We start from the raw sequence: 18,550 nt of genomic DNA on the forward strand, positions 1-18,550 counted from the left end.
CACCTGGGGGGGGGGGCGGTTCGCAGTCACAATATATTTAATTGTAATGGTGAAACCACATACAGAGTCTGGACATCTAGAAACACACACCATTGTTACAATTGCAGTGGATTGCAATAAATCTGAGATTCACCCTCAACACAGCAATCGAACATTTTCCCCTTGAAATATCTGGGATTATGTTATGGTCAGGGGTTCACACAATTTTTATAATTAGGTTCTCCAATGAGTACCAACAGAAATGGTTTGGTACTGTGGTGGAATTTACACAGAAGAGAAAACACTTTATAATGTAATCGATCATTTATTGTATAACACACGTGTGGAGAGAAAGGCTCGTCTCGAGTGTACAAGCAGATCTCTGACTCTGAGCCAGGGTACATGGTCTTTTATATGATTGGAAGTAGGGAGGGGGTGGTCAAAGCATCAAGGGAACTAGTTAATCAATACCAGACTACAAGAGACCTTTAATAAACAAAATGTCCTTCAAAGCAAAGAATAACACAATTCTATGCATCATAAAACATGTGAGTATCAAGATGAAGCAGTGAAGAAATGTGTGCTTTGCTACAGGGTGTCTGTGGACAGAAAAACTTTCATTTACATTCGGAATGATAAGCATGACCTCAGCAAGCCGGGGGAGTTTCTGTGTAAACAGATAAGGTATCTAGCTTTTCAACACAATGAGAAGTCCATAGCCTCAGCAGGCAGATGAGACTCTTGTTTTACAATCTAAATAAGATATAACCTTGGAATACAATGAGAAGGCAGAGTTGATGAGACTCGTGTTTATACGAACAAGGTAAGACTTGTAGCTGTTGTCTGAATTCAAGTTTCAATCAGACAAATCTCCTTGCCAAAGTATTTAAACAATATTTATTAAATCTCCCTGGCATAGTAAGTTTTAACTTTATCATTTTATTTTATTTTTCACAGTGCTCAATAATTTTTTAAAATTAATTAATTTAATCTTAAAAGTTATAAACTTACAAAATAGCTCACAATTTATATTGTTATAATTTATAAACTTCATTTTGTACATTTAAATTTTGAAATCACTGCAAATCATTCGTCAGAATTATCACGGAAGAATCTTACTGCCACAAGCTGAAAAACCCGTCTTCTTCCTCAATGCTCACATGTTCTCCACAAATATATCTTTTTGTTAAATTCTTCGAAGTTACAAGTTATAATTAAACTTATAATCTTATAATTTATAAACTTCATTTTGTACACTTAAATTTTGAAATCACAGTATATCAGAATTATCACAGAAGAATCTTACCCACACTGGATGACAAAACCTTCCAACAGAAGGTTCTGTTGTGCCGGTTACGCTTTTGAGCTTCCTGAGCATCTTTGAAGTACACATGTAGTTTATTTTATTTTATTTCGCATGAGTACCTGAGTACCAGTTATGTGAACCGCTGGTTATAGTTTAGTCTTATTATAGTTGTGTGGTCAGTTCTTTGGCCATGGCCATGTGGGACTACTTTCAGAATACCTGAGTAATTGGGGCAAATATTACTGGAAAGGTTTCCTGTGGTTTGGACTCATCTAACTAACTCCTCTACGAGCTCCCCCAATGCCAGGGAAAGAAGGCGTCTCCACATGCTAATTTGTACACATTAATATTTTTTTAATAAGACAAGAGTAAATAATGTATATAACAGTTCATAAATACATTAAAGTTAATATTTTACCGAAAGGGAATAATTCTTGATATGCTCCATCATGACATGCAAGAAAGATTTTGAAAACATTAAATCTATTTGCTTCCCCAAGCCATATTGTTGTCGGCCGGGGGTCGGTGGCGAGGAACGGCCACCAGGTGGAGCAGTAGAGCCGTCTCCCACCGAACACCCGGAATTTAGGTCGTGACTCTCGGACAACTTCGAAGGTCACGGGTCACTTAAGGACCGTGCTGGCCAATTCTCTGATGGCGTGGGGTAGGGCTAATAGCCAAATTTCAATACACCTAAGTACCCACGTCGTCAAATTACTGGGGAAGTCACACCCTCAATGGACTCTATCGAACCAGGCCGCTCTAGCGACCTCGGTCTGGTGTAATCGAGCGGAATTACCAAAGTCCATCGGACCCAATGACAACTTACGGCACCGACGGCCTCATTATTTCTCAAGCCCGCACCATGCTGGGTCAATGAAAGAAAACACGGGCAACGAACTGGAACATTTAACAAGAGGGTTTATTTATAAAGAGGGAGACACAGAGCAGACTTAATCACGAATAAAATGCAATGTACAATGAAAAGAAAACACTTATTCAATTCTACCTAACAGACTGGTGCCACACACACACACACACACACACACACACACACACACACACACACACACACACACACACACACACACACACACACACACACCCACACACACACACACACACACACACACGAAATGGACCCCGTCCGGTCTTTATTGGACCCTTCGGCTCGAGAGGGAAGGTGAGCTGGGGGAACAGAGCCTGGCCGGGTACCTTCCCACCCTGTGCGGTCACACTGACTCCAACCCACCACGGTGGGACTCGAACCCACGACCCTGGCTGCTTGACCACCACCACCATGAGAGCCCCACAAAGGACCGCAGACCACGTTTGCAGACCAAGCCACGATGCCAGACCAAAAGCAATGGCCACGATCACTGCTATCACGCTCTTCCAAGAGCAAAATGGCCACGATGACTCGCACCCTCTTCCCTTTTGACGGGGCGAACACTTCATCTGGGTGGGGCGGAATCGGCCCTGAGGTGATGAGCCTCCTGATTGGACGGGGCGTGTTGGGGAGTCTCAGAGGCCCGCCCCCCGAAGAGGCTCTGTAGTAGTTTTCGGCACCCTGGCCTCCAATTGGCCGGAGCGCCTTGGCCCTGCTCGCCCTTCACCCATTGGCTGGAGGAAACGCTCCATGCCCTTCCTCGGAGCAGAGCCTCAATCTGATGCGATGGAGGCTCCGCCCACGCCTTCAGCCAAAAACACATGGGCAATGGGGTCGGTGGTGCGGAGAGGTGGAGGATTGACTTGTAAAAAACTAACTATAAAGAAACTTCGCAGCGCACATGTAATTCCCGTTAGACCTAGGGGATGGGGCCTTAACTATAAACATATACTTATCAAGATAACTGAGCTACTGGGACTGCTGTCTGTTTGCGTGCAGGAGGCTTCCAAATCCGTAACAATATTTCCGCACTGAGGGTGAGGGAGCGAAGATGGGAGCAAATGAACAAAGAAGCAGCAAGCGGAAGATAAGGATCTGGGGCGATGGAATTGTGACGTTTGGACTGCTTAATGGACGTGTCAGGCGGTGTGTGCTACTTACTGGCAGGCCAGGAATAGTGAGAAGGCGCACATGCATCATGGTACAAACAGACAAGATTAAGGTAAGTATGTGAGCAAGATGGTGAAGGCACAAACAAGCAGATGGTTGAGCATAACTATCGTACCAACTATCTGTCTTTCTTAAGCGTCCTCTGTTGACTTCATGCAGTATGATTGTCCACACTAAAAACATCGTCCCTTGGGTCCCAGTGACATGGGGGAATGTTGGAGTGGGGGGGGGGGATCAGGCTCATGCTGTGCAATAAGTATGGATGGGAAAATTATATTTTGTTTGGGGATTATAATCATAAAAAGGAGGCTGTGCGGATGGGAAGACATGGACTTGCAGGACAAGCATAAGCATGTGGCTCCGAACTAACTGACTAACTCAACATATAGTTTTAAAAGCTTTTCTCTCCTCAAAACATAACAGATATGTAAGATATCCACAATTTATTTTTACACAGACACACCTTGCGAGACCCCCCTCCCCACCTCTTATCCATACACATTGCAAAAAATAGAGATAAAACGTGGAAAGGAATTCTCAAATTGTTCACTTTTATGCAGATTCACATATTTGCATATATGCATTCCTGATGTGTGTGTAAAACAGGTTGTGCATATATTGTGTCTTCAGCACTACATTCTTCTGGTTCTTTAGCTTGGCTTGGGAATAAGTTTGTGTCTCTATAAACGAGCATTGTGTACACAATTCCATCTTCCTCCTTGACATCCTGGCTCCCAACGTCCATGTAATCATCAGCTTGAGTAAACGAGTCGACTTGTTGCCAAGAATGCCTGGAGGACACAGAATTCTGCATGTGGCCCTGCACACGGGTGAGATATATGAGTGGCGTTCCAAAAAATTCACAAACGAGGTACAATAATCCAATTTTTTTTTCTTTTTGTCCAACTACATGCCATTTGTAATAAAAAGCAGCACGTTATTACGTATTATGCGCATCATGTTGAATTAAGTATAAAGAGCGTTGATGTTTTGCTTTTGAGAGTAGTATCTCATTTGGAGAATTTTGTGAATTCCCCTCGTGCAAGCACAGGGGGGGGGGGGGATTTTTCAATCAACAATTTTTTTAAAAAAACTTGGATACAAAAAAAAACAGAAAAAAGTTTCATCTTACCATTTTATTAACGGATCCCGTTTTATCAGAAAGTTCCTTTGTAGAATTTTTGGGTCTGAAATCTGAGAAAGACAAACGTCGGCAATCATAAAACAAACACCGAACTCATGAATTATGCTCAAATGAAATGAAGAAGAAAAGTTTAATCATTGCATCTGAGAACGATAAACTGAGGCCTTCAAAGTTTCAAAACTAAGGAAAGTAAATGGTGTAATGGTTTACAACGATGAATGAGCCACTACTGCTCTCGCCCACCAATGCCCTATCCTCAGATGTCTCACGTTGTTTGAAGCAGAATATGTAGGCAAACAGCAGGAGGATGAACAGGATGCATAAAACAGCCAGTGGTACGCCGACGGACAGTAGGAAGGACTTTGCTTGGACTGGGAGTGAAACAAGAAAATAAACACAAGGATGCAAGTCTGACTTCAGAACACAGCCCCTAAGTGCACCCTAATAGGATGTGTGGATTTTACATTTAAATAAATAAATAATTCAAGGTGGTGGTAAAGTGTATATAAATAAATCAAGGTGGTATGTATGGTAAATGTCCTGATGATGGTAAATGGTATATAAATAAATAATTCAATGTCATGTGTCAACAGCAGTGATGGAAATGTGGAAAAATAAAGAAATAATTCACGGTCATAATTTTGTATACCGGTCGTGGAGATGGTTAAATGTATATAAATAATCAAATGATTGAAGGTAATGTGTCGGTAGTTGACATGGTAAAGCATATATAAATAAATAATCCAAAGTTGTGTTTTGGTGCTGGTGATGGTAAAGTGTATATCAGGAGATAATGGTTCCTGGAAGCATTTACTTGTCCACAATCCTGTCCTAATCTCTCCCATAAATACATTTTTTTTTAAATCTCCACAATTCCAAATTACCTCCATCCAGATGTTATTGCATAAGATTGTTGCGGTTTTATGAACCACATGCTGAAATTCAAAGGCACACAGCACGTAGACTTTTAGAATAGTTATTTCCGTGATGAACGTTAAGAATAGCACCTTCCTTATAGGGGTCATTATGTAATTAAATGCATTGGGTTGGGTAGTTAGCACCACCTATCAACTTGTTGGGAGAATAGAGACATCAGCGCATGATGACGTGTGCCATGACAGCCATCATCACAGGGCATGCGTGTTTTACTGCCCTGGCGTTCAACGTGTGCTACGTACACCAGCATTCTGGAACGCACGCCAAATTCTCCCATTCCCCTTTATTGTTTGAAGCCCCACAAAGTCATCGTTTGTCTGTTCGTTTGTATGGACATCTACCCTGCAATGTGATTTATTACCATCTTTCCCTGCAGTGTATCTCGTTTCCCTAATCCACGTTAATTCTCTTCCATCCAAAATGACTGGCAAACGAACCAAGATATGACCCAGCCTCCCTGAAATGATTGCCCCATTCCCTGGCTTTGTGCTATGAACATTGTTGAATGTTTGGGGTTCGTCCCAGGAGCATGGGGGTAGAAGGGATTCCGCCCATGTTAAGTGTTGAACTCTGTTCGTGACGAACGCCAGGACCAAATAACAATATGGGCGGGGCTGCAGGGGAACCCTCCAATGGCTGGCAAGGGGCCGGCTTGTGGGGTCTGACGTGGCCCAATCGCTGGTCCCAGGCCACCTCGGGGGATCTGACGTGTGGCTCTTTGGCCGCGCCTGCCCCCAAGGCTATAAAGCTGTTCTTGGCACGCTGATTCTATCTCTCTATCATCGCTCCCGAGCTACCTTGGCCCTGGTTGCTGCGCTCTCTCTGTCATCGTCCCAAACTACCTTGGTCCTGGTTGCCGTGCTCTTTCTTCTTTTGCCTCGAGCTATCAGGGTCCTGATCATGGCAGCGCTCGTTCTCTCTTTGGCTGGGTCGGCGCACTCGTTTGTTCCCTGGTCCTGGGCATGACCTTCTGTTTTGTGCTCCTGATGGAGTTGGTGGACCCTCGGTGGTGGAGAGCAGTGTCAGGGCCATTTCGGAGAGTGGTTCCAAGTTGGGGAGGGGGACGATGATGTACATACCAGTCCCACTTTATCTCCCCGTGTGTGTGTGTGGTCTGATGGGTACCCTGTTTTGTTAGCCTGTAGATAGGGCATAGGTTAAGTCTGCAACTTGTACTATACATTTGCTTTCTTTTTTTATAAGTACACACTGGGATTACACTCTTTTTATTGCATTTCCCCTTTTCCTGCCCCGGTTTCTCTTTTATGCCATTAAAGCCCTGAAGTTCCCCATCCTCTTTCCCGTACCCCTCATCGCTTAATTCATTGTAAATAAATTATAATTGCTATATTTCCAATCTGACATTGGTCCAGCAGTGTCCGTATGTAGATTAGCCGGGAGGTTATAATTCCAGACTAATGGGCTCTCTTACCAGTCCGGCAATGTGCGAGTGGAAAGCTCGGCCGCATTAATCATGATCCAATAAAGATAACAATATAATTACCAAGGGCACGATTCCCCAATAAGGAGATCATGTGTTCTTCGGTAAACGGTGTCAGACAGAGGACCCTAAGTCACGTGGTGAAGCTATTGGTGTTCACGGTTGTTTAGCGACCCGCTGCGACATGAAGTTTTTTCGTGTGTGATCGCCTGCGATTCCTGGTGTGTCCATGGAGAACTCGGGATACCCCCCCACCTCGTAGTTCCCCAGTGACCCCGGATCCACAACAAAATGAAAGAAAGTTACGCCTTATGGAGTATGAAAGAAATGTGTCTCGTAATGTTCAGTGAAGGCTCCGGATGGATGCAAATCAGATGGATGGACTGACGGTACCCAGCCGAGCTGATTACGGTTGGGGACGAGAAAGATGCGACAGGAAATAATTAATAGCAAAGGTTTTAGGAACTGAAACCCACAGCAAAATAATGGAGGAGTAAACATTTCATATTTAGTCCATCAGTGTTTCTCCCAGTGGGTGATTTATTTTCCCATACTTCTCAGGCTTTGTGATTTATACGCACCTTGTACAGTGATCATCACAGTGCCATTTGCCTCCCCATAGGTGTTTTTAGCTCTGCAGGTGTACACGCCTGCATCATGGAAGTCCACTGATGTCATTGTTAGCTGAAGTCGGTTGTCCGAGTATTTAAGGCTGTTAGCCGACATGTTTGTGCCTTCTCGGGTCCAGCTGATGTTAGACGGAGGATTGCTGTCCACTTGGCAGTTCAAAAGCATCGATTGACCCTCGATCAGATCTATTTTCGGGGTCACTGTCACATTTTCAGGCCCATCTGAAACAGAATTTACACAATGAAAGATGAAGTGATATACAATCGAGTGTTACTTTATGGTACCTGACAATACGTGACTTTCAAGATGACACAATCCACCGACCTGACCTGCGTATAGTCTGGGTGGTATGATACGTCTTCCCTTTCTAAATTATGGATCTCGCTGTACTTAAAGGGGTAATGAGTGACTTTGAAATCTTCTTAAAACCCTCTCCTGAACGGTGTTTCTCCACCACTTCATGTCTGACTTCTTTGGAAAGCCCCTTGGTCTTCATGTTTGCCTTGTTGGTTGACCAAGTGAGTTGAACTTTAAAACTCCTTAGATAAGTGGAGGAGATTAATGTTTTTAAGTTGAACCACTGATTACATACAGATGAAACTTATTACACTGATTTTGTAACTTTTCAAATGAATAATTTGCTCCTGAAGTGATTTAGGGTTAATTAGGCAAAGGGTTTGAATACTTTTCCAACTGAGAATCATCTGATTTTCTCTGTTAATCAAACTTATTCATATTTTATCTTCATTTTTAAAAAAAACTTTTTCACTTTGTAGTAGTTTGTGAAGATGATATTTTAAGTTTGATTTGAAAGCATCATGAAATAATCTCAGGTGGCAACAAAATGTGAAAACTTTGGTGGGGGGAGGGTGAATATTTTTGCAGGTGACTATATAAATTAAATCTATTAATTTATTTACTTAATTTCACTAGGGAATGGCCCAGGGGTTGTGGTGCTGGGAGGTTGGAGTGGGGGGGGGGGGGGGCTTCAAGGCTGTAGCTGCGAGTCATGTCACTGTCCATTCTGCAGAAATAAATAAATAAATTTGAAGAAAATATTTTGTTGAAATTTGAAGAGTTTTCTTGACAAGAAAACCATGAGGATATTTATATTTTAGCTTTTCTCGTGATTTTCTTGTTTTTTATTTTAACAAAATTATTTTTGGCAATGTAGTTGCTCTACGCTGAACCCTCTCAATGGCAACAATGCCCTTCCTCCGATAAAGTGACCAAAACTGCACACAATGCTCCAGATGAGATCTCACTACATTGAACATTCGTGTACAGAGTTAACACGACCTCCTACCTCTTTTGATTTATCATTTATTCCCCGACAAATACAACCGAAAACGTTATTAGCTCTAGTTGCTCATGCATCGTCTGCTCTTTTCGTGCTTCACCCTCTCTCGCCCCCCCCCCCACGTTTCTTCAGGGCACACACGGTCCACCATCAACTCCTTCTGGTGAAACTACTTAAATCCAGGATCACTGCTCACCTTCACTCATTTGTTTCTCTTTTTTTCTACCTGGAATCAATTTCCATATTCTCTTCAATCTCATTCTTCCTTCTAGGTCTTCAAGACAGCTGTTCACCACCATCTCAGGTCATCCTCAATCCAAAACCATGATCTTTTCTACCCTCGTTAACCCGAGTCCACCCCAATCCCTCCTCCTGACAAATTTCCAGTTTTCCCTCTGAGAGTTTCCTTCTACATCCATTTTGTCCACCCCATGCATCCTCTCCTGCCCCCCCCCATTTCTCCCCATACCCATTGTCTACCTCCCCCTGTCTTGGCCTTCAGCTGTGCTATTGATGCCCCCCCCCCACTTCCACCTCATCTCTACTGTTCCTTTTGTCCCATTGTGTCCTGATCCGTCCTGTGTACTTCTACTCACTCTTTCACGAGCCTCGACTATGAAAACAATATGTATTTTTAAAGCTGCCTGGCACTCTGCTGTCTGCCTAATCTCGTATCTACGACCACCCCCAGATCCTTCTCCTGTGTGACACACTCCAAGACTGCTCCTTGCATTATATAATCTCATTTTCATTATTCTTACCCATCATCATTATCATCATCATCATCAACATCATGTGCCATCCTCTATTCAGAGCATTGGTTATGCCGAAGCACTTTATGTGGCTTGGTTTACAATCCTGGATGGGTTGCCACTCCGACACAGGAAATCAGGGCAGGGATTTTGAATTTGGCCATGGTATGGTGCTGACGATAGCACACCGACTCTTGTTGAGAGACTCCATGGGATATTAAACGTCCCCAAAACTAAAGCCCGCAGACGGACGTCCATTCTTACATCCATCTGAGGGACAGCACTCACATTGATGAATCACCAAGTTAATAGCTGGGCTGAGATTCAAACCCTGACTGCGCATCTCTTGGGCAATGGTTCCCAACTGGTGAGCCATGGAGGTTCATCAGACGTACGATATGATACAGTGTACGTACAACTGTATATAACTAAATAATTCAACAAGGAATGTTTATCATTGGAGAATTTGTGTGGAGCCTTCACTGACAGTCGGTGCTCATGTGCTGCTGGGCTCAATATCTGGGTTTCTCATCAGGGTGAAAGAGATGGCTCCAGGGGCTATGATGATGCACTGCGTGATTCACCGGCACCGGCACCCAAAACCCTTCCCACGCCATTGCAGAGGTTCATTAGAATTGTGAGCGACATTAAATCTGTGGCTGTCAATCCATCTCTTTACAAGGAGTTGTGCAAAGGATCAGAGCATGAAGCTCATCCTGTCCCACACTCAACATCTTTCTTTGTTGAAAGGCAACGTCGTCAATCGATTCCTCGAACTCCGAGCCGAGCTGAAGTTGTTTCTGAAAATGCGAGAAAAACAAGATTTTTGTTTTTTTAAGGATCCATTGTGGGAAGCACATCCGGCCTATTTCATTGATATCTTGGTCAACTGAATAAGATGAAACTGAAACTGCAAGGTAAGAGGACAATTGTGATTCACTTCATCGACTGTCTGCATGCATTCATGGACGAGATTCAGAAATGGAGGAGGAAAGCCAACTTCGGTAACTTCACAATGTTTGTGAGGTTGTGGAGGGACAAATGGAGGCTCATCTCGGGGCCAAGGTTGGCGAGCACCTCCAAGCTTTAGAGAAAGAGTTTACCCGGTACTTCAGTGACCTTGGAGGGAAGAAACCGGCATTGGCGTGAAATCCATTCTCCCTTGGACCCGATTCGCTTCCAGCCCCAGATCAGGATGAATTATTGGAACTGAGAGACTACCCAGGAGCAAAGGACCTATTCAAGAAGTGTTCCGAAGAAGAATTCTAGGCCCGAGTCAGTGACTCGTATCCTCGAGCTGGAAAACTTGCCCTGCAAACGCTTCCTTTCAGCTCCACATACCTGTGAGTCTGAATTTTCTGCACTTCTGCAAATGAAGACGAAGGTATGGAACCCTTTGTCGTAGTTGAAAGTGACGTGCGCTGTGCACCCTCCAACACAAACCCTCAAAATGGCTGCCTTGGTGACAAGAAGCAGGAATAAGCATCTCACTAGAATTGTATCATGCTATTCTTCGTTGGTAGCTTCATGACTTTGCTAGTTATCTCGACCATCAGTTAGTGTGTTTACTTTTATTTAGTCATGGTGTTTACTTATCATATCACTTGATTGTCTTTTGTTAACCTAGTGTAGTGTGAGGCCATCCCGCTGGGTATGCTCTAAATGAAACCATCTTGGGGGGGTTAAGAGATCGGAGATCGGACATCGGCTCGACCCATCTCACAACGATAAGAGCTCCACACTGTTATTAGTATTACTTCGTATGCAGCCTGTGGCTCATGGTTGCACCATAGCTGGGCCAGTGGTGTTGAGTGCGTCTTATGCGGTACTTACAGGAAACATTCAGTATCAACGATCGCCGTCCAATCCTATTTGCAAACATGTCTGTTAACGTGCAAACACAGGTGCGCTGGTCTTGCATCGGAGTTGCTGTCAATCCCAGCTCGGCGTCCTCTCCATTTTGTTCCGAGGTGTTTCCTATTTCGAAGCATTGCAGTTGGACCGAATAATAGCCCGACACGGAATGACAATGGCAAGCTCCTTTCTGGCCTGAGACCAGTTTTGATGGCTTGACTTTTATGGTTGGTCGTGGTGGTACATCTGTAAGTAAAGAGAATACAATAACTGGAAGAAAAAAAAACAAAAATCATAATTTAGCTTTTCATTAAAAAACAAAAAAAATGTAAAAAGAAACATAACAAAAGTCACCAAGATAAACAACAACGTTTTTCTTGACAGGAGGCGAGGCTCATTTAATAGCAAGGTAGAGCTGCACATCAAGGGAAAGGATGAACGGGAAAATAGGAAAGGGAGGACGGGAGGAAACACTGGAACTAGCAGGTAAGATGGTTGGGTTCGGAGAGGTTAATGGGGGTAATAAAGATCATGGGTCAGAATTGGTGAAGACAAGAGATAGCGCTACACTAGCTGCTTGTTTAATGAACAAATTGAACAATTCTGGTTTAAACTCGGTTTCTGTGATGTTGAAATATGCTCGCGTTCACAGTCATGGATCCTAAACTTTCAGCTGTTCGGGGAAGTTGTTTTGTGCTTTCTGGACTAACTTTCACAGCAGCGGCTCACTGTGGGCCTTGAGGAGATAAATACAGGGACATTCACGAGGGCGTCACAAAAGTTTTCAGGAGTGGGTGAAGGAGATAAAATAAAGAGGAAACAGTTTATTAAGAAGCTATATATTTTTTATTTCTGATTACAGAGCCATTTATGGAGAATGCCACGAAGAGTAGGACTCCTAATTCAAAACGAGTTACTCCCCAGACCATCCATCAAGGCAGTTCACCAAGATCAAGGAGACATTGAGGAGGAGGTTCAAGTGGTCACTTGATCACATCACCAAGCTGTTAGAGTTTGACCCACCATTGATGGCTTGCTACACCAGTGGCAGAAAATGCATTGCACTTGTGCCTTACTATGTAGAATGGTAATCAGAAATAAAAAAAACCACTTCTTCATGTCACTACCCAATGCCAAGAGATTGTCTTATCCTCCTTGGATATACTCACCGTGTACATATAAGTACTTCCAAGGCTTGTTTTTTTGCACATCGTTTTGAATCTTGATTCCAACTCCGTAATAACCCCCATCGTCAGAGGTAAGATTTTGTATCTTTATGGAACATTTCCCCAAACCAAGGTCTCCAACCAGCGAATAGCGACCTTGGATCTCACCGAAAGTCGATCCATGGTAAAGAGGTTTTTTGCAATTATGGAAGGAATTCTTGCACATGAAAATGTTCCCAGCAGCCACAGATGGATGAAACGCGCAATTAATCAGGGCACTGTGGCCGACAAAACCATGAAGGTGGTTTCCTTTCGCTGGAAGCAAAAACCCTGCAGCGGAACAAAGAATCACGTGCTTGTAAAATCGACAAACGGCCTTTGTGCAAAAAGTGCTTCAAAGTGTAAAATCAAGTACTCGTACATCGAAACATCGAAACATCGAAACACAACAAACCTTGATAGTGAAGCAATTCATATAATATAGATGGTCGACTTACACAGGAGAAAATACAAAATGGCTCCATTCATCAGGAAGACCATTTTGAGATCTGCTCAACAGGTTCACCAGCAAGAAAATTCCTGAATAAGCACAATGACAGATGAGCAAGATGCAATCAACGAGTTCCATTTCACACTCATTCGTTAAGGAGCCTTGAAATGGTCATGACCCTCCGTGAAGCACACAGAGTGAATGTGGGCTTCGGAAAGCTTTTCCGTCTCTAAGATCTTGATGCTTTTCACTTCCAGCAGGTGACAAGTGCAACAGGTGTGAAGAAATACACAGAAGAACTATAACTCATAGGTTAGAGCAGGATTTTTAAAAATTTATTTAGGGTGCTGGCAATCACTCTCCTACTCTTTGTGAAAGACACCGTGGGATCTTTAACAACTACCAACAACCAATGCTGACAGATGTGTTCTTAGCTTAACGTCACATTCAAGAGACACTCATTGATGCAACAGCCTGCTGGTGAAACATGAGGGAGACAGTTTAGATGTGGGTCATGAATGGAATCTAACGATGTCCATGCAACCATCTAACGATGCTGCTGATTACATACGGTCTGCCTCCTCTTCTACAGTTAATGCATTGCTATCACTATCGCTTCTACATCACCATCACTCAAACCTTAGGGCCTCACTAACAGCCATGATCTTTCTTGGGCAGACCATATTACCAAGATGGCCTCCAAAGCCAGCTGCCGAATGGGCATCCTTCATCATGCAATGTCTTTCCTTGGCCAATCTGAACTTTTAACAACTTATATAGCCTTCATTCACAGCTTAATGGAGTACTGCTCTCCCATTTGGGTTGGCACACTTGGCTAACACCTTTCCCTTCTTGATGCCGTTAAAAGCAAGGCCCACAAAAACATTGTGATCTCCCATGACAAAGCTGGGCATCTTGGCCTGTCACTCTCACATCACAGATGGGTTGGTGGTCTCTCTATGGTATATTAAACCACCATCTTTTTGGTCTTGTACCCTTTGCTCTCTCTAGGCTCTGACCCTCCCAGGATTCTGCAGAGTGCCCATGGTCTACCAGTAACCATCTTCTTGTTTAACTACCCAAATCCAAGCTCAATGCTCACTTCCACTCATTTGTTCCTCTTTTTCTCTCACTTGTGGAATCAACTTCCCCAATCTGTTCAGTACCATTCTTCCCTCCAGGGCTTCAAGACAGCTGTTCCCCACTTCATCAGATCATCCACCAACCATACTAGACAACTATTCTACCCTAATTTCGATGAAACCTTATCGCAACCTTCATCACCCTGTCTGTACAAAAGTTTGTTCATGGCATGAAAAGAAAATCAGGCTCTAAGGGGGGTCTATGGGGGTTGCCCCCCAAAATATGTATTTGCTTTCTTCTCAGAAATTACACATGCAATTCCAATGAAACTTTACCACAACTTTCACCATCTGAGATGTATTAAAGTTTGTTCATTGCATTAAAAAAAAAAATTGGTCTGAGGGGTCTACGGAGGGAGTTTACAGGGGCATTGCCCCCCCCCCAACCCCCTGCTTCCACCCAAAGGAGTTATTTGTTTTCGTCTCAGAAACGACACACACAATTCCAATGAAACTTGACCACAACCTTCATCACCCGTGATGTACCAAAGTTTGTTCATTCTCATGTGTCCTTGTCCACCTCCGTTTCATCTTACTCTTACTTATACTCTGCTCACTTATTACTATAAACATGGTGTTTCCCCATGTTGTTCCCTTCCATTCTGCTGCAGCTCTTTCACGAGCCTCGATCATGTAAACAATTAAATAAATAAAAACAATTGAAAAAACAGTTTATCAGGGTGTGACTTCACTAAATACAAATCCAACACCCCCTTATATGCTCCACCTGTACACCGGACAGGTTAGCATGAGTTTTTTTCTTTGAGAAACCTCGGTCCGTGGAAGAGGAAGGTGACAGAGGGGAGAAGGGGGGGGGGGAAAAAAGACCACCCAACGTAGCATGGAGGTTGGGTGGTAGGGAGACAACCAGACAAAAAAAAAACAAGTAGGAAGAACACTAAATGGGGTAAAAGTCAGGGGGTCAATATTGCCTTTCCACGAGTAAACCAGCTGGGTTTTTACTGCGAATCCAAATAAATACTCTCTTTTCAAACAACCTCTATTTCTAGATACTTATCAAACTATTCCTTCAGACTGCTGTCTTCAGTGAGATTTGACCACAGAATGTCAATGAACCGGTATCCTCACCGCAACGCCATTTCATCATATCCCATGCAGTAACCGAACCGTTTGGAGGGGTAAGAGTACTTTGTTTTCATTTACAACTTCTATCCCGGTTGTTTATATGTGAACCTTGACTTCTGGTGTATTCATTCCAAAATATATTTTGAGGATGGAAGCAGAGATATATATATATATATATATATATATATATATATATATATATATATATATATATATATATATATATATATATATATATATTTTTTTTTTTTTTTAATGAACAAATTCATGTTGTAACTGTGCTACCAGAATACTGTAAATTGCTGAAGTAGACACCAAACCTGATCGTTTAGCCTCAGAAACAGAATAACTTCAGTGTTTGAACTGAAGGAGTTGAATGAATTGCCTACTTATCAATCATCAGAGACAGCATCAAATTCCAGTGAGTTATCTGTCAATATGCCTGGTGTTGGCTTAGTGGTTAGGGTGGTGGGCTTGAGATCCGAGGATCGGAAGTTCAAATACCCCTTGGCTGTTGAATTAATACCAGGTGGGGCTGACTCTGCCTGTCATCCTTCCGAGATCGATTAAACGAGTGCCAGCTTGCTGGTATCCTGTGTCAGAGTGGCAACCCGTCCAGGATTGTGCCCAATAGCCAAGGAGACTGCTTAGGCAGCACCAACTCTCTGCACAGAGTATGGTCCCAATGGATGGATGGATGGATTTGTCCATACAATTATGTTATAATTACTTCATTAAATTAATCAGAATTTCCCCATGAACATTGTGCAAGGAAGAGTGAAATCACGTACACGTACGTGTCATTGGGTCTCCTCCATAACTCCAAAACCATAAAACCTAGCAGCCTGAAACTTTGCATACATACTAACAGAACTCCAAGGAAGTGCACGAGTGAAAATTGGGTGTTTGGGTTAATTAAAACACCCCTTTTGAAGATAATTAACGGCCTTATTTAATTATATCTTTTATCAGACGATCCTCGGTCACCTCGCTCTTTGGAGTCTTCAGGAGTCTCCTGGGTTATCTCACTGGGGTCTGAAGCCGCCATGTTTTTGGGCCTGCTCAATCATTCCTTCACTTGGAGTAGGCCGAAACGATTTCTCAACGATGAAGCACTCAAAATGTTTTTTTTCCTTCACTTTCCTCACTGATATCATCGAATTCCTGTTCATCATAGCTAGGAATAGCTGGATTTATGATGGTCGAGTTATTCATGTTGAAGTTCGGGCCTAGCTGATGGCATCACGGGTCGGACCTCGGATGGATGCAAGGCAGCGCGGTTTTCTTCTAATAAAGATGTCTAAATGATATTAGAATTGTAGATGGATGCTCTAAGCATCGTGTTTTATGACGTGGGAAAGTATTTTCTCTTGATAATGTACAATGTATCTGGTTTTTGTTTTGAGCAGCCTCGCATTTATTTGAAATTTAATTCAATTTCTGTATTTACTTTTTACGGTCGCTAAGCTAGCTTAACACTCGATTGCAGCAAAGTTTGTGAAAATCAGGTGTTTACTTTAATGTTTTGATGTCGTATTATGAGATTTGAGTTGAGATGGTTATGAGACGTGTGTTGGTCCCCATGGGTCTGGAACTGTGAACCAGAATAGCACTAAGTTCCTTGACTTTGCAAGAAGTCATGGACTTAGGGTGGCCGGTTCATGGTTTCAGTGCTCACAAGCTCATCGCTGGACTTGGTATTCAAACGCTGGTGGTGTGGCAAATGAGATTGACCATGTCCTGGTTGATGGTAGCTGGAGGATGATCCAGAACTGCAGGGTCTACCAGAGTGCTCAGTTCCTCAATACCGACCACAGGTTTGTGGTAGCAATGACCACAGGTTGCGCAACTTAAATCCGGGAGAATGGTGCCATCACAGGCTCGGCTGGATGTTGGCAAGCTCAAGGATGAGAGGGTCGCTGAGGAGTTTGCAAACAGGCTGAGTGGGGATTTGGGGGGTCTGAATGTTTTGCGGAATCCTGAAGAGTTGTTGAGTACCTTCAAGACCACCGTCCTTGATGTTGCTGGTGGATGTCTTGGAACTCATTGGAGGGCAAGGAAGAATTTTGTCTCTCAAGGGACACTGGATACCATTGACCAGAGTCACAGGGCCAGGCTTAATGGCAGAGCTGAGCTGTTCAGGGAGTTTAGGCGTAAAACGGTGAGTGCGCTAAGGATGGACAAGGAGGCCACTATGTACGAGGAATCTGTGAGGGGGTGAAGCATCACCTGTGATGAAGTGATTCTCATCCTGTTTACAGGGGAATTCATGCATTGCGTTCCTCCATGCCTGTCCCTGCATTTAGATCGGAAGTGGTGGTCTCTTGAGGAGTCTGAAGTGAAGGACCACTGGGCCGGTTACTTTGAGCAGCTGTACCAGCCTGCTCCACCACCCATTGAGTTGGATGTCAGGGGTGTTACTATCCCTATTGCTGACCGTCCAATCAACTGTGATCCACCTTCGTTTGTGCAAACACTGGCTGCGGTGTACCGGTTGAAATGGGGGTAAAGCTCCAGGGATCTGTGGCATCCATGCTGAACTTCTCAAGGCTGGTGGAAATGCTGCACTCATATCGTTGCATGCAATTCTGTGCTCTGCCTGGAACACAGGCATCATCCCAACTGACTGGAAGAGGGGGCTTGTTGTCCCTCTCTGGAAAGGGAAGGATGAACGCCAGGACTGCAACCACTACCGAGGGGTGATGCTGCTCTCAGTGCCGGCAAGGTTTTTGCTCGGATAATTCTTGAAAGGTTAGCGACCATCTGCTTGAGCACCAGTGCCCAGAGCAGTCAGGCTTTACATCAAAGTGGTGAATGATTGACCCATGTCCTTGCTCTTCGGATCCTCACCGAACACAAGCGAGAGTTTCGATCGGGGCTGCTTGCAGCCTATGTTGATCTCTGTAAAGTCTTTGATTCAGTGAATTGGGATGCCCTCTGGAGGATTCTTGGTCTTCGTGGGGTGCCACCAAAACTGATCAATCTGATGTCTGAACGATACTCTGGTACTGAGAATGCTGTGAGATGTGGTGGTACCATCTCTGACTCATTTCCAGTTGTTACTGGAGTTTGTCAGGGGTGTGTACTGCCCCCACACTTTTCAGCACGTGCATGGACTACATTCTAGGCAGGATGTCAGAGAGATCAAGCTCCGGTGCATCGTTTGGGAATGCCAAGATCTCTGACATTGATTTCACAGATGATGCAGTCATCTTTGCGGTGGCTCTAGATATCCTTTTGGGGGCCCTCAAGGTGCTGAATGAGG

General features: G+C 43.7%; 1 protein-coding gene across 1 annotated transcript in view; it reads right to left on the reverse strand.

Annotated features, from left to right (window-relative positions):
- Nucleotides 1–161: 161 nt before the first annotated feature.
- Nucleotides 162–18,550, reverse strand: part of LOC147012593 (sialic acid-binding Ig-like lectin 14) — a 27,445-nt gene continuing 9,056 nt past the window's right edge. Inside the window, exons 3-9 of the mRNA XM_085853607.1 lie at nucleotides 13,065–13,146; nucleotides 12,571–12,897; nucleotides 11,381–11,647; nucleotides 7,447–7,716; nucleotides 4,758–4,859; nucleotides 4,477–4,538; nucleotides 162–4,164 (exon numbers count right to left, since the gene is read on the reverse strand). Coding sequence (XP_085709733.1) covers nucleotides 3,907–4,164; nucleotides 4,477–4,538; nucleotides 4,758–4,859; nucleotides 7,447–7,716; nucleotides 11,381–11,647; nucleotides 12,571–12,897; nucleotides 13,065–13,107 — 1,329 coding nt within the window. The 5' untranslated portion in view covers nucleotides 13,108–13,146 and the 3' untranslated portion in view covers nucleotides 162–3,906. The remainder of the gene's footprint in view (nucleotides 4,165–4,476; nucleotides 4,539–4,757; nucleotides 4,860–7,446; nucleotides 7,717–11,380; nucleotides 11,648–12,570; nucleotides 12,898–13,064; nucleotides 13,147–18,550) is intronic.

The sequence above is a fragment of the Eptatretus burgeri genome, chromosome 14 (genome assembly GCF_056783735.1).
Source record: "Eptatretus burgeri isolate ZD-2024b chromosome 14, Ebu_testis_v1, whole genome shotgun sequence".
NCBI lineage: Eukaryota > Metazoa > Chordata > Myxini > Myxiniformes > Myxinidae > Eptatretus > Eptatretus burgeri.